The sequence below is a fragment of the Orbicella faveolata genome, unplaced genomic scaffold, assembly GCF_042242905.1.
Source record: "Orbicella faveolata isolate gen_17 unplaced genomic scaffold, um_ofav_v1 contig_12, whole genome shotgun sequence".
Classification (NCBI taxonomy): domain Eukaryota; kingdom Metazoa; phylum Cnidaria; class Anthozoa; order Scleractinia; family Merulinidae; genus Orbicella; species Orbicella faveolata.
The window spans coordinates 29,061,139-29,082,516 of record NW_028301539.1 but is presented as its reverse complement, the minus strand read 5'-3'; the positions used below and the strand labels follow the sequence as shown (position 1 = coordinate 29,082,516).

General features: G+C 36.9%; 3 protein-coding genes across 3 annotated transcripts; 2 read left to right on the top strand and 1 right to left on the bottom strand.

The window, feature by feature from the left end:
* The first annotated feature begins 9 nt into the window (after positions 1-9).
* Positions 10-9,854, top strand: LOC110053457 (uncharacterized). Its single transcript, XM_089283204.1, has 5 exons — positions 10-2,023; positions 2,448-2,633; positions 3,552-3,776; positions 4,137-4,347; positions 8,884-9,854. Exons 1-5 carry the CDS (start codon positions 281-283, stop codon positions 9,132-9,134), a joined length of 2,616 nt encoding a protein of 871 aa, XP_089139330.1. The 5' UTR covers positions 10-280; the 3' UTR covers positions 9,135-9,854.
* On the bottom strand, positions 9,412-15,438 carry LOC110053506 (ras-related protein Rab-39B-like). The gene is made up of 3 exons (XM_020759746.2): positions 15,355-15,438; positions 14,745-15,055; positions 9,412-13,260 (listed from the first exon to the last, which is right to left on the bottom strand). The coding sequence occupies exons 2-3, from the start codon at positions 14,935-14,937 to the stop codon at positions 12,749-12,751; spliced, it is 705 nt and encodes a 234-aa protein (XP_020615405.1). The 5' UTR covers positions 14,938-15,055; positions 15,355-15,438; the 3' UTR covers positions 9,412-12,748.
* Positions 15,428-20,281, top strand: LOC110053485 (solute carrier family 35 member F1-like). Its single transcript, XM_020759725.2, has 7 exons — positions 15,428-15,572; positions 15,844-16,141; positions 16,571-16,730; positions 17,186-17,342; positions 17,655-17,707; positions 18,431-18,585; positions 19,339-20,281. Exons 1-7 carry the CDS (start codon positions 15,499-15,501, stop codon positions 19,573-19,575), a joined length of 1,134 nt encoding a protein of 377 aa, XP_020615384.1. The 5' UTR covers positions 15,428-15,498; the 3' UTR covers positions 19,576-20,281.
* The last annotated feature ends 1,097 nt before the right edge of the window (positions 20,282-21,378 follow it).

Sequence of the window (21,378 nt, the reverse complement as noted above, 5' to 3'; positions counted from 1 at the left end):
TCTACGTTACTGGTTTGCGGCTAAGCACGTGGGCTCAGGCGCGTGACAAATCGCGGGAAATCGCGGCAAGAAAATATTGGCTGGGATGTAAAGATCTTAATCCCCCCAAAATATCGTTGAGTTTTGAGGTTTATTCCTTTAAAAATATTTTCAAAGAAAAAAACATTCAAAAAGGAACTCGTTGATCGTCACGTTGAGCGAGATCAACTTCGGTCAGCGGATTCTTGCAAATCCAATTTTTGTCTGCAGTCCGCCATGTTTTTTTCTTGAGTTAAAAAAGATGAGTTTCGTCTCCGACGAGCTTGCGAACGTTTTAAAGTCGGTGTACAAGACGGAGGGGAGTGGTGGAAAGGAGGAAGATCGTGATTCTTCTAAAAGAACTGACAAAAGCAATGGAGATGTTTCGAAAGAGAAGCGCTCGAGAAAACACAAGCACAAGAAACACTCGAAATCCAAGGACAAGAAGAAACACAAAAAACGGAAACACAAATCTAGATCCAGAACACGTTCGCAATCTCGTTCTAGGTCGCGTTCACGCTCTATTGAAAAAGGAGAGTCTTTGAAGCAATCTAAAAATCGTTCTCGTTCACCGAGTTCACGCTCCAAATCACCAATGACTCCGGATGAAATTCAACATGATTTTGTTCTGGAGAAAGAAAAACCTCCTGACACTGTCGACGGTAACTGTGTGAAAACAGATACAACGGAAAATGACTTAAATGGGACCGATGGAACTGTTTGTCTATCAAAGGCTGCTTCTGAAGAAGGACCTAGTCATCAGGTTGTTTGTGAATCAAAAACTTCGGATGACAAAGGTGAGGAACGTGAAAGCACTGTTGAAAATGTAAGTGCAGAGAAAGGTGCAGAGAAAGATATATGTTGTTTTAATACAAATTTAACCTCTGAAAAAGGGGAAAAAGAAGAAAAAGATAGATCCCGCAGCAGAAGTCATTCAGTGGCTAAAGTTACTGATTCAAAGAACAAAAAGAGTCCTTCACACTCAAGAAGTAGATCAAAGTCACCTGATGCTAAGTCATGTAGCCACAATAAAAACAGACATTCAAGGTCTCACTCTAGAGACAGAAAAACTAAAAGAAAGTCAAGGTCACTATCAAGTTCTAAAGAGGCATCACGTAAAAAGAAATCTAGATCAAGATCGTCCTCCAGAAACAAGTCATCTAAGTCATCTAAGAAAAGGTCAAAGTCGCGTTCCAAGGAAAGACGCAGCAAAAGAAGTTTGTCAAAGTCACGATCACATTCTCTTTCTCATTCATATAGTAGTAGATCCAGGTCTAGATCACCTAGGCGGTCCAGGTCTAGGTCACCTAGACACCGAAAATTACGCTCTAGATCACGTAGGAAATCACCTGCATTTAGGAATTTTCGAAGGTTTTCCCCTCCTCGTTGGAAAAGAGGTGTGGGCTCTTTCAGAAGACATTGGTCAAGATCACGCTCCAGGTCTCGCAGATCACGTTCAAGAAGAAGGAGCTCTTCAATGAGGAGGCAGTCACGTTCAAGATCTAGAGGAAGAAGGTCACATTCGAGGTCAAGATCACGATTACAAAGTAGGAGATCTCAGTCGCGAAGTAGGAGATCACATTCCTCATCCAGAGATAGAAAACGAAAGAGTTCTAGGTCAAAATCCCGCACACACTCAAGAGACAGAGGAAGAAGCAGGAGCAAGAGCAGATCTGGTTCAAAGTCAAAAGACAAAGCACAGTCCAGCAACACTTTACCAACTGCCAGTGTAGCAGTGACCAACAAAGTGTCCAGTTTCATTGACAAACCTGTGGCAAGTGATCTCTCCACACAGCAAGTTAAGGTTGCTCAGAGAGCTGGAGGGAAGACTATTGCTGAACTAACTGCTTTTTGTAAAAAGTTGCAGGAGGAGAAGGAAGGTGTTGACAGTGACGGGGTTGGTGCAGCTGCTAAAACAGAGGAGGATGACTCCCAGCCAGTAGCACATCACCCGTTTTTGGTTAAAGAAAAGCCTGACATCACTATACCACCAGTTATCTTCCCAGTAAGTTGATAACTAAGTAATGAGTACAATCAGGGATGCATATATACGTCTTGTTCAAAAAGCAGTTTATTTGGTGAACGCGAGTACAATATAATTGACCGACATTTTTGACATTTTGACCAATTTATCTTTTAAAAATTTCAAAAATGGTTCATGCATTTTTGCATAACTCGTGGTCACTTGTGTAGATGAAAAGACAAAAGGGAAGTGCTTATACATGTTTGTAAAGGGCAACATGTGGTCAGTTTTTGAAGCACTAACTGTGAACTTTGCCATGAAAACATCTCTCCACTGGAAAAAGGGGACTGGTTTTTCCTACTCCTATTCAGGATTAGTGTGGCATGGCACAACGTTAATTTTATGATCAGTCTGACTAGCCAGGCATGTTGAAATGTTAAATCCTTCACATTGTTATTGTCTATAGGTCAACAAACCTCTTGTCCCAACTGTAGACCCAAGTAAACCACTACAGGAGCAGTTTCCAGTGTCTTGTGGCAGTAAGCACAGAGAAAAAGAGGATGTAACCGATGGAGCAGTAGTTGCTGATGTGGATGGCTCTGCAATTCAGACACAGCCCAAAGAAGAAGTATTTGCTCCACCGCCTGCTGAGGTATAGCTGCTTTGATATGAACTTGAGGCGTCTGTTCCACAAAGTGCATTAGTTTTTATGAACCATTGCCATAAATAATGGGTACACTAGTTATGCAATGCTTCTGAGTGGAATATCTTGGATTATAATCCATCAAATATTTTCGCTCGTGCACGATTGGTCTAAACGTGTCACGTGACCGAATATTCCCCAGCTAAAACTGGGGAATATCCGAGAATATTCCCCAATTTTCAAAACTGCACGCGTTGCGAAAAAGATTTGAAGAATAATAAACACAATAGCCTCCATTTGAGGGGGAAATATGCTCAGATATTTGTCCTTGGACATTATCTGTTCCTCGAAGCTCACAGTTTTCCTCGAGCTATGCCCTCGGAAAACTGTTAGCTTCTCGGAACAGATAATGTCCGCAGACAAATATCCTAGCATATTTTCGCACCATTGAAATGGAGGCTATTGTTTATATATCCCACGAGTCACTTGTATGTAATTTTCTGGGTATACACACAAGCCTTTACTTATGCAATGCTCTCATGGTATACCACAGAATATCCCACAAGTTACTTGTATTTTCCCACTATATGCGCAAGCCTTTATAATTTACTATTAGGACTTGAGAGGCATGTTGAGCTAATTGTTTTATGTCAGAATCTTGTTACATGTATCTTGTCTGAAATTCTTTTTTTTTTAAGGAAAAGAACATTGTAGTTAAAGTTTGCGTTACTCTGATGTGTGCAAAATATTTTCTTGGTCATTTTTTCCTTTCTACTGGTATGTTTAGAAGTTTGACATCAGTGAGCTTGTGGCAAAGCGGATGGATTCCCAGCGTCGGCTTCAGGGTGATCCCAATGATATTGAAGCCTTGTTGACGCTACAAGAAATTCAGATGAAACATTTTTTCCTTTCTACTGGTATGTTTAGAAGTTTGACATCAGTGAGCTTGTGGCAAAGCGGATGGATTCCCAGCGTCGGCTTCAGGGTGATCCCAATGATATTGAAGCCTTGTTGACGCTACAAGAAATTCAGATGAAAATGCAAAATTGGTGTCAATCAAATGTCAAGCCAGGACAGTTTACTGGAGAGCTTGTTAAGAATCTTCTGCCAAAGGAAAATTTGCAAGGAGGCTTCCAAGCATGGGCCAAAAAGGTAATTTCTAGAACTGAATTGACTTCTCTTTGAACACCTCGAAGTTCATCACAAATACTCTGCTACACATTGTATTTTGAACTCTCCTCTTGGTGTTTGGAAATGTGTTCAAACATGCACAGTCTTTGATGTTTCATAAAAATTACTTTGAAACCCTTGTTGAAATAGGTTACTTTTAATTAGTGTACATGTACAGTATTTTTATTCTCTCAGTCTATAAATTGCAAAAATTTAAAATTACATTATATTTACAGCTATATAGTATTGCTCACACACATTGATAATGAGTTTTGAGAAGGATGGAAAGCAGATAAGCTCAATACATGTAACATATGATTGTAAATTATCTATTTTTTGCAGGACATGTTTCATAACCTTACCCCAGTTAGTGGAGGTATTGGGATGAAGCTTCTTCAAAAGATGGGTTGGAAGCCTGGTCAAGTGATTGGTAAGAGGGGTGAAGGATATGCTGAACCCATTGCTCTTACTGTCAAAATCGACAGGAAAGGTCTCAGTACTGGCAAGGAGAAGGCCACAAAGAAAGGTGCTCCTGCAATGTTGGACCTACAAGGTATGGTAGTTCAAGAAATCTGTTTCTTTGTTGTCACTATTATTATTTACTTTAAGCAACAGAGCAATTTTCGATGTTTACCTAGCCTCATCTAAACACGAGGAGAGATTCAGAGAATTCAAGACAGTTACGCAAACCCTCGACTGCATCTTGTGTTTGCATAACTGTTGAGAATTCCCCCAACCCTCTAAGTGTTTAAATGAGGCTATGTCAACATGGAAAAGACTACCTGTATTGCTTTTATTAAATATTTCTTAAGAATACATGAAAATCTAAAACGTGACAACTGTGTTTACATATTCTCATCTAAACACACCTATGGACCTATGAGTCTTGAGCATGTGCGTAGTGTCCCGGTTTTAACCACAAATGTTATAATAGTTTAAAAGTAATACAATTTTAATTTTATTTGTAAGGTTAAAATAATATGGTTTCATGAAGAAAAACAAATTAAACATTTTGTGTGATACAGCTGCTTGACCCGATCAGGAGCAAACTGGCTATAGAGTCAGACTATTCAGTCAACATTCCTTTGAGCGCTCTATCCCCTAAAATTTACCTACATCATGAAAATTTAACATAACTCAAAATTTGTGGTTTGTCTTGAATTTTGGAAGTATCTGAGGAAAAAATAATGTTTTGAGATTCAGCTGAATGATACACCTAATGTACATCATTATTACGTACACATGAATTACTTCTTTTGGTGATATGTTTTTAGTGGTGTTTACCAAAGCAGTAGTTACACAATTATTTGCCATTCAACCTACAAATTGTACAAAGGGTTATTTAATGCACTTGCTGGTAATGCATGATAAATCTTTGACTACAGAGGCACTGGGATTTGAATTGCTTGCTGTCCAGAGAAAACCTTCTGTTATGTGATTGTCACTGTTTCCTTTTTTGAAGAACATGACATGGCTGTCTTTTATTTGTTGTAACTTTTTTTCTGTTATTGTTCTTTGTTTTCTTAAAATCTTTTCAGTTATGAGTTCATTTTCTATATCTTGATTGTTTCAGCTTTGTTATTGTCCTTTTCCTAATACATGTTCTTAACTTGTGAAGTTACTCCTTTACTTGTGAAAAAGATTTTTAATTGCTTTTGTGACACTAGGACATTTATTTATTCTAGAATTAACTTTTCTGTTCCTGCTGCACTTTCTCCTACTCATCTGATATGTTGTATTGCTGTTGTTTCTATAATTGTATTATTTTATCACTTTTCTTTGATCAACATTGTGGTTGTTCATTTTCAATTTCTCATCATTAAGCGCTGGTTTACCCTTGGTGATAAAGTTGGAATTGGAGTCAGATTCAGAAGAACAGGAGCTCAATACAATCACTACAATAATTATTATTGCAGTCATGTGGAAGCATAACAGGATTTCCATTAAGGGCTTAGGGGCATTGGGAAAGTTGGCTGGCTGTGACGTTGATTTTGCCCACCTGGTTTCACCATCTAGAGGAAAAATTTTCCTTATGAAGAATTTCAGTTCAAAGAGTTATACCCACCTGTGAAATCCAATTGCCATTGCTGAAAATGTTAATGAAATAATGGTAGCAATATCTTGATCATTATACCTCCAACTGCTATTTGTAGTACTTGTTTTACTCTTGAATTAGTGACTTTTACTCCAATTCTGACTCTGTCACCATTGTATAAGAGCCCAGTCTGACTGTTAAGTGTCTGGCTTAAGCAGTAATGACAGCATTTTAATCGTCATCAGTGTACAGTGTAGAATGGCCCACTGAATTGTGCCATTCTACACTGATGCACCATTGAAAACAAATAAATTTCTCCCAGCAGTGAAAGGCATCAGTCTTTTTGTTACCAAGCCTGTACACAAGCAATTCAATTTGCAATGCCTCTTGATCCGATGTTACTGAGAATTTTAGCACTGCAAGGAAGATCATTCTGTCAAATGGTCACCATCTGAAGACTTGTTTATGATGAAGACAGGTAAATATTACTGGGTGTGTGTTGTGTCTGGGAGCTTTCATTCTTGACTGAACCCTAAGTGAATTTCAGAATCCTCCATTCAAGATGTTGTGATCAACAGATTTCAATTGCAAAGTGTTATAAAGACCAATATGTACTTTCAACTTAAAGTTGGTTTTTACAATAAGCCATTTGCGAGTTGCTGTTACCTCTGTCTCAAAACGAGTCTTAGCGGTGCACAACCTTTCATTATCATGTGGAAATGAGTTTTTGTTGCACGTTCATTGTCTCGCAAATCAAGCTCATTTCTTCATGAAAGGTTGTGCACCAAGACATGTTTTGAAACAGAGGTAAAAGGCAACACGGAAATGGCATATTTTTAATGGCACAAGCTTTAAAGTTGATTTTAAAAGTCTTACAATGTACTTTTGGTTATCACATGATTTTGTGGGACCATCTTTATGTAATCTGATACGCATAGTTTCCAAAACATACAGTTGATGAGGATTTTCTTGATGTTTGACATGCAAATGTTAACTTTTCACATGTTTTCAATGCTCCAATCTGAATGCCCTGAACAAAATGAAAATAACCGAAATTTAATGGTCATCCTCAAATTTGACTTAAGACTAAACATAAGATTGTTTGGGGGCTGCACTAAGTACTTGCACCCAACATGCTAGCATATTAATTGGTTATGAAAACAGATTAAACTTCAGTTCTGAAATTTGAAATCTTAGCATCAAGAATGAAAGATTCAGACCCAGACCACCCAATGGTCCCTTCCAAAAATGAGGAGAGACATGGGAACCATTCTGTAGAATATAACTGTTTTGAATGAATCAATATTGTATTGATTTCTTTGAAAACATAGATTTGTAGCTCTGTAAATGGAAAATTATATCTTGAGAGATTACCGGTTATATTATTTAATTTTGAAACACTGTTCTGTTAAAGTTCAAACTTTAAAAGATGATCTTTGTTCAGATGCCTTTGTTTTGAAAGATCCCAGTATTGCAGAATTGCTCCCACTTCTCTCCTCATTTTTGGATAGGACTTCAATGAAAGATCAATATCCACCAATACATACACTTGTACATATTATTTATTTAAAAGAGATATATATTTAAAAAATTTGGATATGCCTGCAGGTAGCAAAAGTTAATCAAGGCAAGTCATGGCTTGACCAAGAAACAATGAAATACTCGATCAAGTCACAAAACTAAATGTGATTTACGTGTGTTAGAAAATTGGCATGGGAACTCAAATATTTCACACCATTTTATAAGGAGCTCTCCAATTACACGTCAACCAAAAAGAGTATGACACAGCTACACTTAACTTTTACATACATGAAATCATGACCCATAATTTTCTTTTTTTGCTTTAAGAACCAAATGTTATTTTCATTGGTAGTGAAGAGGTTGCAGGTCATTAATTGGAGGATGAAACAATGAACATCTAATGACAGAATGCAATGATAGTGCAAATTATTTGAATCATTGTCAAGAACACTGGAGTCAGATTTTGTACTATAGTGCATTTTTAGTGTTCTTTTTTCTTGCAAAGAGATTGGCTCAGTGTTTCTTGGGATGTTGTACAGCAAGAATGTTTGTCAGCTACAAGCATGATTTGGCTTTTTTAAGATGCCTACATAAATTGTTCAGTTTTTTGAAACAACGGTGTTATCTTGGCTGATGAGTTTTTTAGAAGTGGCAATGGTATTTTAAGTTTAATGTGCAGTTCCAGAATATATCCATACTCCCCCTACTGAAGGGATTGGAATTTCCTGGGGGGTGATGGGTCTCTAAGACCAATACAATGTAACAAGCTTATTGGAATTTCCAGAGGGGCGAGGGGTCGTAGAAAAAATCCCTTCCGTGGGAGAGGTATGGATATTTTCTGGAACTACACAATGAATGTAGTTGTATTGGTGGATATCTTTCTTTCTTTCTTTCTTTCTTTCTTTCTTTCTTTCTTTCTCTCTCTCTCTCTCTCTCTCTCTCTCTCTTTCTTTCTTTCTTTCTTTCTTTCTTTCTTTCTTTCTTTCTTTCTTTCTTTCTTTCTTTCTTTCTTTCTTTCTTTCTTTCTTTCTTTCTTTCTTTCTTTCTTTCTTTCTTTCTTTCTTTCTTTCTTTCTTTCTTTCTTTCTTTCTTTCTTTCTTTGCCATCAAATCTTTGCCTCTGTCACAGGAACTGTTGGATCGCACTGGAACCTTCAGGATGTCTGTGTGATAACACTGCAGAGAACCAAAATACAGAATACAATTTATTGGGACAAAGGTCCAAACCAGGCACATTTTACTGTTCTGTGAGATAAACAGTGCTTAGCTATCATCCTTTGTGGCTGCTATTTGGTTGCCAAGCATGTACAGTGTATGCATCCCCTCTCTAGGCAGTCGTGGCAACCAAAATAATGTCTGCAAGGAGATTGGTGTTAAGCCTGTTCTTGCTTACAATATTATTTGCTTCACTTCATGTGAGGTGGAGAGCTGACTGAAACAGTTACTAACATCAGTGCCTGAAAGCATTGTGCATTTTGTGAAATATGCTTCCATTTTAGGCATACTAATCTTTAGTTTTCACTTGCTTTTCCAGGAAAGCACCCCGTGTCTGCTCTGGCGGAATATTGCAGCAAGAGGAAATGGCAACTGCCAGACTATTCATTGGTGTTTGACCATGGCCCTGCGCACCACAAGCAGTTTCTGTTTAAAGTGTTAGTTAACAGTGTTGAGTACCAACCTGCTGTTGTATGTGGCAATAAGAAACAGGCCAAGGCACAAGCAGCCATCTATGCTCTGAAGGGACTTGGCCTTATCCCTGAAGATGCTGATATATCTGCTGTATGACATGCACTACTTCATGTAATCAATTTTCTTAGTTTATAGTTTGAGTAATACAATTACTCAGTGTTGGATGTGTGATAAAAAACGCACAAAAGTGTTAACAATAATGAGGTGTTTGTTACTCATTATTGGTATACAAGGCATACAATGTTATTGTCTTTTGAGATTACATGAAGTTAAGTTCATAACCTTTCTACTTTCATTGAACAATCATAACAGATTTCAGGATAATATTCAGCTTTGCGAGTAACCACTTCTTCACAAAATAATACAAGGGACACCTGGTTAAAGAATAAATTTACTGATTGTTATCAGACAAGTTTTTTTCATCTCATAACTAAGTTATAAACAGGTTTTAGATTGGAATGTTTGTTTTTACGTGATTATTCAACAAAATTACAGTTTTGTCAGTATTGCAAGTTTTATTAGATATCATTTAATTTTCATGTGGACAGTTTTTCAACTTGTAAGATATTAAACTTTCTGTTGCTCACTGTATGGTCTACAAGGGAAAGTATGGACTGCTCATAGTAATGTGTAAATTGAAGAACAGTCATCAAAAGTAAGGAAACCTTTAAGAAATCTCATATTTTCACCCAGTTACAGACTGAAGTAAATTTGTACTGTTAACACCCTGTGAAATAATATTTCTAAGCACATGGTTATGGTGGTGTTTGTATGTGAATGTTACTTTCAATATAAATTAAAATGTTATGAAAAATGTTTGTGGCTGTTCATTACGAGTATATATTACACTATAATTTACCGTCATATGACCTTTACTCTGGGTCTTGTGGGTTCTGAAAAAGTCCTTGTTCACCATCATTATCATATATTTACCAGCCCAAAAGTTTGGGCACAATATTATTATGATTTTGTTCACTCTGCAAGTTGTCCAAATTTAATTAAATTTTAATTTGGATAGTGTCCCAATTTACAAGTAATTTGGAGTGTCATACACAACCTTAGCCAGGCTCTGGCTGGAGGGGTCTGACCCCAGCTGGAAGGACAGTGGCTTTCCTCCCTTTTTTTTCTTTTTTTCACCCCATCCTTGACTAGAGAGCCTATTCACAAGCTAACACAACATAGATAACTAAGAGGACAACGTCTGGAAATAATTGGATTCAAAAAATTCCTCTGACAGCCAATTAATTGGATTTGGCCTAGAGCCTTTCCAATTTTGGCTGTCCAATCCTAATGGATGGCATGTAGTCCTGTCACATATACTTGATTGTCTCCTTTCAGTCAGCCAGTGTTTTATCTCTAAAGATACCTTAGGAGTGTCCAAACAATTTTCTGGTAGCGATTTACGTGATAGTCATAGTCAGAAATACATGTAGGATGTCTTGGGCAAGAAAACTAAGGAAGATCTTACTTCAAGCACCTTGACCTTTCCTTGAAGACCTTCTAATTCCAGTTCCAATTCTATGTCGCATGCATTCTCAAGTTTATCTTGCATGTGGCTTGGATGAAATAGTAAGAGTAGTTGCTCCCTGTGATTGTTAAGTTACATAAGCTGCGAAGTGTCACATGCACTAAGGACATGGCTGTGCTTTGCATTTCTCTATGCTCTTTTCGTGAGTACATTCCTGCATTCAGATTCTTATCAGTTAAAAAGAGGCCCTTCTTAATGCAAGGCACTTTTTCCACCTCAAACTATAGTAACAAAGGTTGGGTTTTACAGCCCTCTGACTGACCTGCCTATTACACATTACTTCCACCTAGAGGTAACTTTATCATTCCAAACTGTTTTAAGTTTAAAAGTTCTTGACTTTGTGCATTTTAATAAAATAATGATTCAGAAGTGATAACCACTTAAAAATAACAAATAAAAAGCACCAAAAATAATACAACAGATTAAAACATACACTAAAATTACTAAACTATTTCTAAAATTACAAAAAAAAAAAAAAAACTTTTATGGCAAATAACTTAAGAACTGCCAGGATACAATAGAAACAGTTTATCTAGGTAAAATACTAATGATTAATAAAATATTTCGGTCTGTAGTGATTTTTGATACCAAACATCTACAAGACTAATAAACCCATTTCCCACCCCCGTCCCCCACCTCACACTGAGAAAAACATAGTGAACTGTGACACTTTTAGTGGAAACTCTGGTACAGTGTAGAGTTTTTTTTTCTGCTGAAATTTAGGAAGGATAAGAATTTAGAAAATACTTTGTTCATGGCTTTAACCTTACACTGCACCTTTCAATAACATACAAACATCTAACTAGTAAGTTCTGCTCTAAGGTCTAAATGATGATAAATTTAAATATTAATAACAGTAGAATTTGTTACTACTGTCAATCAGAATATTGCAAGGACAAAAAAGAAACTTTGAAAAAAAAATGCACCCGAATTTACTAATGACAACCCACAGACACAGCTTTTAAACCAACAGAAGTGAACTTCTGTTGGAGAAGAGAGATGTCAACTAAGATAACAGACCACCTGTAAGATGCTGTTTACTGAAATTCACCTCAAGCCTTGTTTATGCAAACATTCTTTAAAAACCAGTAGTACTTTCATGCTGTTTTCACATGGCTTTTCTATTCATCTTGCTGGTTTGGGTTTCTCTTTAACTTAAAATTTTTTTAAAGTTTTTAGATTAATAATTTACTGCACTTTGAAGGTGAGGCTTGAGGGTGAGAAGCTAAAAATGTGATGTTCACATGAATAATGGTTATAACCTGACAGTAGTGAATACCATTGATTGAGCAGAGTTTGTATGTTATTATCAAAAGGCAGAGAAGGGGTCTGCCATATAAGTCAAAAACACTTTACAATGAAGACTGCTTAATATACTCCTTCAGCCAATAATCCTAAATCAACTTTAACAACAGGGAACAAATGCAAGTTCGGTTAATCCTCTCACAGTCACGCAATATGTTAAAGTCTACAAGTACCATTTAGCAGTCTGAACTTGCAAAAATCAGCCAGTCAGCACAAACAATATCACTGCTGAGAATCATGGTATTGTTCAAAGACTAGATTCTGACCACTGGTAGTCCAACAAAGCTCCTCTGAGAAATGGCACATTATTATTTTAATGAACTTCTTCCTGGTGAGAAGAAAGTCAGAATAAAAAGACCTTAACCTAACTAGATTCACCATTACATTAATGTTCCCTAGCTGAATTAAGTACACACTAAAAAATCCACTCACACAAAAACATTCAATATAATTATTATAGTTATTATATGGCAAGGTCAAGTCTTGAGGTAAATTCGAGTTTTCTGATTGGTTCGTTCTTGGTCAGGACTTTGCCATATGACTTATGACTGAGTCAGTTTCACAAGCTATGTATTTTTGTTTTCAAGTGCCATATAATAAACTTAATATACTTAACTAACCTAGAATACTTGAGCTAAGCCATTTTACATCCATGGACCTTATTGTACCTTGCTGTGCTCATATACTGACCTCGGCCTGATACCATTATTCCCCAGCACGGCCCTTGTGCTTGGTTTAGTATTAGATTACTATGGACTATTTTTTTTTATTGACTTAACCCCTTTTCTCCTAAACTGAGTGTCAAACTCTTGTCATTTTTCTGTGGATAAAAGGTAAATTAAGGTAGCTTAAAATATTGCTGACACAAGTACTTGCATCAACCTGGACAGCATCTCCTAGACTCTTGCTGTTCCAGTAAATCTTCAGCAGAAGCTGCATGTCCAATTCCAAGAACATCTGTAGGGCGCATTGGCAGAGCTTTAATCCCATCCCAGCCACCCCTGAGTCCTAAGTCTCCTCTCTCCATTCGTTTATAAACTTCCTCGGTCACTCTGATAAAAGCTTCTTCAATATTACATAAAACCTTAGCTGATGTCTCGATGAACATCATATTATTTGCTTCGGCAAAGCGTTCTCCTTCCTCTGTGGAAACAACTCTCCTGGATTCTTTATCAATTTTGTGGCCAACCAACATGAAGACAACATCGCTCTCCTCAACACACTGTTTGGCTTCTGATAACCAGTCTTTGACATTAAGGAATGACTCCCTATTAGTAATGTCATAAACTATTAGGCATCCAACAGTGTTTCTGTAGTAAGAGTATGTGATGGAGCGGAATCTCTCCTGCCCTGCTGTGTCCCAGATCTGCAGTTTTATTTTTACATCAGCTGAGGAATAACAACAATATCTCATCATGATAATAATAATTATTTTGTAGCTGAAAAAAGCAACTTTTGTTTCTGGTGAGATGTGTCCTCTCAAATGTGCCATTTAATTCTCAAACATATTACATAACATTACTTTAGTACAGATTACAAGTAACTTTAATGTTAACCTCAATTCTGGACACAAGTTGTGAAGTTAATCTCACATAATTTTTATAATTATAATTTTTTTTTGTGATGCCTGCTCATCAAGTGTAACTATAATTATTATAATTTTGTCAGTAGTTCTTGTATTAGTTTGAATTTCTTATTAATGAATAATAGTCATGTTACAGTTAACTGTTCAAGGAGAGTAATAAAGAGAAGCTAATTTTGTGCACGAGTGAATGACACCAACTTGTCCCCACTTGAAATCTACTTGCCCAGTGGGCCAGCCAAGTTTAGTTTTCACTTATCCCAACTTAATATAATACTTGCCAATATGGCAATCAGAGGACATTGCAAACAAAGTACGCTTGGATTTTAAATCAATCCACACTTTCAACTCATTCCTTCACTCAATTTGCAATCTTAAGCTTTAAAATAGTTCCTGATGGGAAAGTATGATCATTTTATCAAGCTGACATAATTTTTCACTGAGACTCACAAGACTACTGAGGCGTACATCATCTGCCCACGGGGCCACTTAACTTCTATTTTCACTTTCCCAAGAGCAGATTTACTTGTCATCGCACGTGCGTTTTTTACCCTGCCCTGTGATTTCAATCTTCCGTTAATTATGTAAAAAATATGTGAAATACCATTTCAATATAGATCTAAGTGTCACTACCTATACTTTTTCCCCATTTTAATCTAATGTAACAGGTTCTAATTATTACAACCACAGATTTTTTGGGACATTCACACCATAAGCTTCAAGATTATCTTAAAAAAGAAAGTGATCTGCAACTTAATCAAATTACCTAAATCCCTTGGTAATTATGGGATCCAAAAGATGTAAACATTTTTTCCCAGTGTACACATGTCTTCGAGACAAACTAATTTGCAAGTATAAATGATGTATATTTTCCAAAGATCTGGCAGGTAACGGATGATAATAAATGATCTTTTCTTTAGAACGCCCAAACGGGGAAATGATTAAGCTTATAACTTACGTAATAAGACTTACTATAATTTAAGCTTATATCGAACGCGTTTGAGTACCGCTATACAACATGATATTCATGGCGATTAGGACATAGGGAACTCATGGTTCAGTGGCAAAAAAATTGTCTGTGGATTGAGAGAAAAATTCCCAAACTTTGTTTACAACTACAGCGGGCAAGCAACCGCAAAACACAAGTTACATGATTTTCAGGCAGGGAAAAAGAGATATTTCAAGCGATCGAAGGTTATTTGTGCGACAAAATTGATTAAGCCACAATATGAACTAGCATGAGTTATAACGCAACAGGTATAACTACTTCGAAAAGGTTTAACTAACTTACATGAAAGCATCACAACTCGCACATGGAAGTCCACACCAACTGTTGGATCGGAATTTTCAATAAACTGTCCTTCTGTGAACTGACGCAAAAGCGACGACTTTCCAACAGTACTGTCACCGATTAAAATAATCCTGAACTGGTAAAAATATTTTGGCTTGAACCGGGCTGCATCTGCACTCCGTTGGCGGCTCATCTTTAAATTGTACAAATTTACAACACCTGGATCGTACGTGCAAGAAAATTATCCAACCATTTGCATTCAAAATGCCTACTACCAGCAAGTATGCCTTCGAATTTAGATCTGGAAAATTCTGCAATAGAAAACAGGACATAGTCATTAATTGTATTATCTGGTTGGGGCTAAGCTAGGGCACCTTCCAGCTAAGGTACCTTCCAACGAATCACGTATTTAAGTCAGCAAAGATGTACAAAGTACAAACGTTGAAATAAGCCACACGTAAGCTTAAATTGCTACATTTAAGATTTTTGGAGTGAGCAGAGTGAGATGAGACAAGCAAATGTAGCAACATTTCGCCTCAAAGACACCAGAAACATCAAATTTAAGTTATGAAAATTTTGAAATTGTTCAAGTTTAAGCGAAACGTCATACCTTTGAAGAAAAAAGCACATACAATCTTTCACCATTCAAATGATATCTTCCGCCAAGGCTTCCTTCCTCCAAAACAACCTCGCATTCAGTATATTTCAAATTTGGTCATGATGCCCATATTTAGAATATAGCCTGTTTTCCAAGATGGCGGACGAACCAGATCAACGTACCGTAGAAAGTCTGCCGTTTTCGCCGTTTTGTGGGAGAATTTTCAACCGGTGAGTGTTTTGATTGAGGTTAAAAATTTTGTTAGCAAAGAATCAAAGATTTCTGCTTAAATTTTGTTAAAAGTCGACCAAGTTTTAAACTGAACCGCCATACTGGCACGATATTTGCAGAAGGCAATTTTTAACGGCAAAGCACTAACTTAAAGCCAGCTAAGGTCAGATTTCAAAACCACTACTGCTTTGATTTCCTTTGTTTTAACTTAATTATCGAATTATTGCATGTTGGAATATAAACATCTGACCGCTTCAATTTCCATTTCAGGAAATTTTTAGCAATTCTTGTTCTTGGTCAACTGTTGTCCTGGCTTGTTTGTGGAACTGGAGTCTTCAGTCAGCTTTTAGTGACTAATTATGGTATCGAGATTCCAACAACACAAAGTTTCTTGAACTATTTATTATTAGGATTTGTGTATACAACAACACTCGCTTGCCATCCCAGGGACTTCAAAACTAGACTAAAAGAAACAGGATGGAAATATTTTCTGTTAGCACTTTGTGATGTAGAAGCCAACTATTTGGTAGTGAAAGCTTACCAGTACACTAATCTTACAAGCATCCAGGTGAGTTGTTAACTTGAGTTGATTGGGCATGAAGTCTTACTCAAATATATATCAAAGCCAATAGCAACAAATATCAAGTGCAAGTAGTATTCAGTTTGCAAATGAGGAATCTCCATGGAAACCAATAGACACCAAAATGTTAATGTCAACTTACTACTATGTTCCTGATAAAGTGTTCTGTTATTATTCTTGGATGGAAAACACATGATGCTGTTGGGAAACCTTTGTCGAATGTATCATCCCAGAATCGCGAGAAAGTAACCGTTATCAGACGCTGATCATTTATGAAAAACCAGTATTGAAGCACTGGTTGGCTCAAGTACCTACACCCCTGCACCAATCATACTTACATAACTAGTCTAGAGATTCGAACATTTTGCTAAATGCGGGTTCACTTGAGATTTAATGGAATTTTTCATTTCTACTCAGGTTCTGGATTGTTTTTCTACAATATCAGTTTTGGTACTCTCATGGATATTCTTGAAAGTACGCTATGAATGTATTCATTACTCAGGAGTGTTAACCTGTTTGGCTGGCATTGCCTGTCTGGTTGTAGCAGATTATTATGGATCTCGCTATTATGGCTCAGGTCAGTTTAAATTTTTATCATTCACAAAACCCTTGGACATTTGACAGTTGTACAATTATTATATTCTAAGTGTTATTAGTATAACTTTGCTAGTGTTCTATCATGGATGAAATTCTTTTATTGCCTATGATACTCAGTTTCTATTCTGTTGTAGATAGTGAGTAGCCTGGCAGTGTGCGGTTGTTAACAAAATGATAGCTGCTTTTTTACATTTTCAATGCGTTTGTGAAGAGGATTTAGATCAAGTTTTGAACAACTACATGTAACTTAGATTTACATGTATACCAATATACATGTAATATCTAGATTATTCGTTCTCAATTTCTATCCATGAATAGTTGACTCAGACTGCAGCCCTGTCAACTATCACACAACAAAAATCTCAGGCTCATAATGTAATTTTATTTATTAATTTGATTCAGAATTTAAAGTTGGTAACTATTTTTGCTTGACAGGTAAAAACCAAGCAATAGGAGATGTTCTTGTGCTGTGTGGTGCTGTTATGTATGGAGTGTCCAATGTTGCACAAGAGTTTGTCGTCAAGAATTTTAGCAGAGTCGAATTTCTCGGCATGATTGGTTTATTTGGGAGTATCATATCCGCTATCCAGATGTAAGTTAAATTTATGATTATAATGCCCACTTTTGAAAGAAAATTGTTTTTAATTTATTAAATTTCGTATGTCTCTTTAAAACTGTTTGTTTGAGAAGAATCTTAGCAAATTCTTGACACCCACTTTTCAAATCCTGGCTAAAAGCCTGTTCACACTGTGGCAGGACTTGAGTAAAATTTCTTATAGCAGGAATGAATATCAAACATGGGGCTGGCAGCTAGGGTCTTATGTTTCCCCACTGCCTAACCTTGATCTGTAACATAATAATTTATTTAAGTTTAATAATCCTTTTTTGGCAATACTCTTTGCAGGGTTATTCTTGAAAGGCATCAACTGTCAACCATTGAATGGGACTCTAAAATTGGTTAGTACATTCGTAAATTGAGTAGCAATCTTATATGTAAATAAATGTGGTTGAAATTTTGTTTCTATTAATTTCTTTTTTAATAATTTCAATATTACATGCTAAAATATGTTTGTATGTATGTTTTCCAATGGATTTCTGGAGGTACACACATGCTTACGTGTGTATATGGTCGCTAAACCCTTGTTGATAATGTACATGCAATAAATAATTACATTGCATATCAGATGTAAAATATCGTTAAGTTTGATGTTACATGCCAAGACACGTAGGAATTAATAGCATTATTATAAAACTGAGAAAATTCCTTCATTGCGATTGGCTGAGAGCAGGCCAATTAATCTTAACTTTAACTTAACATAACTTTCTTGGTCATATATAAATAAATGAACAATCATACATGTATGAATGCTCAAGCAATTTACCATTACGTTACTCGTGATATTTGAAAATTCTTTGAAATTGCACTCGCCTAAAGGTTTGTGCGATTTTGAGAGAATTTTCAAATATTACTCGTAATGTAAATCCTCATTTGCACTCGCATTCGTACGATTACCTATACTAATTTTGTAGGAATTAGTAACCATAATTATAGTGGATACTCTACAGCATTTCCCTTGAACACTGTAAGAGAAAAAGAAAAACACTGTAAATAGATGTATTATCACGGTGTTAACTGGTATAATCTAATCAATGTCTGTATGTGGTATTCTATTTTTCCAGTTTTGTTCATCATTGGCTTTGGCCTTTGTTTGTTCTTACTTTACAATTTGATGCCAGTGGTCATGAAGCTCAGTAGTGCCACAGTTGTCAACTTGTCTCTGTTGACGGCAGACTTTTACAGCTTATTCTGTGGCTTATTTCTATTCCACTACAAGGTAAGTTATGCATTTGATGGAATAAAGAAGTCCTCAGAGCAATCACAGTCGCAATGGTCAATCACATCAAATGCAGAAATGTGAAGGACTGAAATACATGAAACAGTTGGCCTGTATACAGGAAGGTGCATGTGACTGTGATGTAACTAGTACAAATTTGGTGTAATACTTAAATGTTTAAATTAATCATGATAAGTAAATGCAGAAACCAAATTGCCTGATTTCGTTAGCTTCTTGGTTTTAAAAAAGAAAACCACCCTCTGGTAATGCAAGTTTGTTGCATTACATGTATGCGTGGGAGGCATGGTGTCCTCATGGTTAGTGAACTCATCTCCAAATTGAGCAGTCCGAGTTTGAGCCCTGGTCACTTTACTCTCCCAGTGCCTCTCTCTTAACCCAGGTGTATAAATGGGTACCAACGAACTTAATGCTGGGGGTAACCCTGCAATGGACTAGCATCCCATCCAGGGAGGAGTAGAAATACTCCTAGTCGCTTCTACAGAAACCATGATAAGCTGGAATATAAAGCTGGAATATACATTTTGTAGTTAAATCATCATCATCATCATTATCTTTGCTTGGTCACGTGACTAATGGATGCTGTCATGAGTTAAGAATGATTTCCTTGTGATAATACTGATTGGCATAATTTGCATAAAATACAGAAAAAGCTTGTATTTGGTGTGGTGAGAGTATCTGGAAAAAAATTGTTCGGCAGCATTTACAATTTGTAATGTTAAAAATTTGTTTCAGTTCTCAGCACTGTACCTTGGATCATTAGGATTTATAATACTTGGCGTAATTGTATACAATCTGAAGCCGACGCCCAGCCAGGCTGCCTCTTCTGGTACCCAGGCCTTATCTTACAGACGAATTGAAGACGACTCGCAGCAAACGGAAGACGACTCAGCGGCATCGTCATCAGCATCATCTTTGGTTGGTCACATGACTAATGGATGCTGTCGGGAATTAAGAATGATTTCTTTGTGATAATACTGTGTGTGAAAGAAAACCTGCTAAGTGATAAGATCTGAAATGATTCTTGTGAGCGAAATTTGCCCAGACTGAAATATCTTAGCATTGCAACTTTGTGGTCATTGCTGGGTTGTGACAAGGTACTTTTCTGACGTTCAAGTGAAGCAGTGCCATGTTGCAGCCCATAAAACAGCTGAGGAGATTTCAAGACCTGTCTGTGGTGAAATGGGGACCAGAAGTTGTTAATCTCAAATCAACCTCTTTTTGATTGCTGCCATCAATTAGACTACGAGTAGTCCCTCCTTTGCTCAGTCCGTCGAGTGAAACCGTAAACCGCGAGAAAAAATGGCCGTTCGAAATCCCGGGGTGAGAGGCACGCGAAATCGCGGGTTTCGTTCGCGTCTCGCACGACGAACTAAGCGAAAGAACGTCTACTCGCAGTCCTCGTAGCCCTCGTCATTTTTTTGATGGACTAAAAAGTCAGCTGTTTAATGGGCTTGTCATTTGGTTGGACAATAGTTTATTTAATAACTTATTTCACGTAATTTTCATGAATTTCTAATCCACATACTATTATATTGCCATGACGTAACGTTTTAGCCATGTCCGAGTGCGTGCAGAAACCAATTATTGCATAATAATAAACTACCGTAAATATTTAATTGAATACATTTTATTTTATTATCATGGCATTTGATTAAATTATGGCTTTTATTCTGTAGTTCAGACTGATTGTGTCAGTAGTCAGGGTGGGTGGTGTAATCAATATTTGACGTTCGTGGTCAGACATCAGTAGAGGGTCTCAATATGCAGGTTACCTTAGAAGGTTAAAAAAATATAGCGTTTTGTTGATTGACGGTTACTTGTTCGATTGTTTGACGGCTGATGGTTAAATTGTTTCTAATTTACTGCTTGACTGTAGTCTTTTTTTGCGTTTGACGGTTTGAGACCCTCTCAGTAGTCCTTACGAGGCGCTGTTGTATCTTTGCTTATTGTGAAAATTTATTGTCTTGTGTTAAAGGAGCTCAGTCACGGTATTTTGAGTTATTTTGGCCACACACAAAATTACCTTTAAATGGTAGGAAACCTGAAAATAACAGGTTAATAAGATAGAAAAACACTAAAGAGATTATGATAAACCATAACGGAACAAGGATGGCTAAGGATGGAGAAGATAAAGGCGGATTACAAACGACGAATTTGAAAAATTGAGGCTAAACTTTTCAATATGCGCAAACCGTGACTGAGCTCCTTTAAAGAAAAGTGTTTGCTTCGCTTTGTCAGTTTTCGAGAAACTTGACGCACCATGTTACGCAACCACTCGCTTATCGTCTCCAAAATGCTCTTGTGATGTTTTGCGCGCAAACGAAGGCAAACAACGCAAACATTAATGATGCTCGTTGGCTTGAAGTGCAGACTCTTTCATTAATGGTATTGATCATTCGGACTTTTACATCTAAATGCGGGAATTGCACCACACTAAAATGTGCTCCGGTTAACCTAAACACCACTTTGCTTAGCCTGAATAGCACTCCGGTTGGTCTGAGAAACGCTTCAGTTAGCTAAAGTTTAGTTAGCGCTGACTTGGGAATGGTTAGCCCCGTAATTCTTGTACTTAACTGCATTGAGTATCAGTTTGTCACGAAATATGTTGTATTTATGCTCGCTAATGCTATGCCCTGAGATTGCTGTGTCATGCGTGGGTCAGCACACATGTTCTTGTATGAAAAGAGATCTGTTTTTCACATTTGTTATGATCAGTACCTCCCAGATCGTTACCTCACGTAAGCGGCCGCCTCTCTTTGTGACATAACTATT

What these genes read in the sequence shown, in the direction of transcription:
- LOC110053485 (XM_020759725.2), top strand. Translation starts at nt 15,499, where the DNA reads ATGGCGGACGAACCAGATCAACGTACCGTAGAAAGTCTGCCGTTTTCG. An exon ending in ATCTCGCTATTATGGCTCAG is followed by an intron (nt 16,731 to 17,185) that starts GTCAGTTTAAAT and finishes TTTGCTTGACAG; the next exon opens with GTAAAAACCAAGCAATAGGA. An exon ending in TATTTCTATTCCACTACAAG is followed by an intron (nt 18,586 to 19,338) that starts GTAAGTTATGCA and finishes AATTTGTTTCAG; the next exon opens with TTCTCAGCACTGTACCTTGG.
- LOC110053506 (XM_020759746.2), bottom strand. Translation starts at nt 14,937, where the DNA reads ATGAGCCGCCAACGGAGTGCAGATGCAGCCCGGTTCAAGCCAAAATAT. An exon ending in GCGAGTTGTGATGCTTTCAT is followed by an intron (nt 13,261 to 14,744) that starts GTAAGTTAGTTA and finishes GTTATTCCTCAG; the next exon opens with CTGATGTAAAAATAAAACTG.
- LOC110053457 (XM_089283204.1), top strand. Translation starts at nt 281, where the DNA reads ATGAGTTTCGTCTCCGACGAGCTTGCGAACGTTTTAAAGTCGGTGTAC. An exon ending in TCCAAGCATGGGCCAAAAAG is followed by an intron (nt 3,777 to 4,136) that starts GTAATTTCTAGA and finishes TATTTTTTGCAG; the next exon opens with GACATGTTTCATAACCTTAC. An exon ending in TGCAATGTTGGACCTACAAG is followed by an intron (nt 4,348 to 8,883) that starts GTATGGTAGTTC and finishes TTGCTTTTCCAG; the next exon opens with GAAAGCACCCCGTGTCTGCT.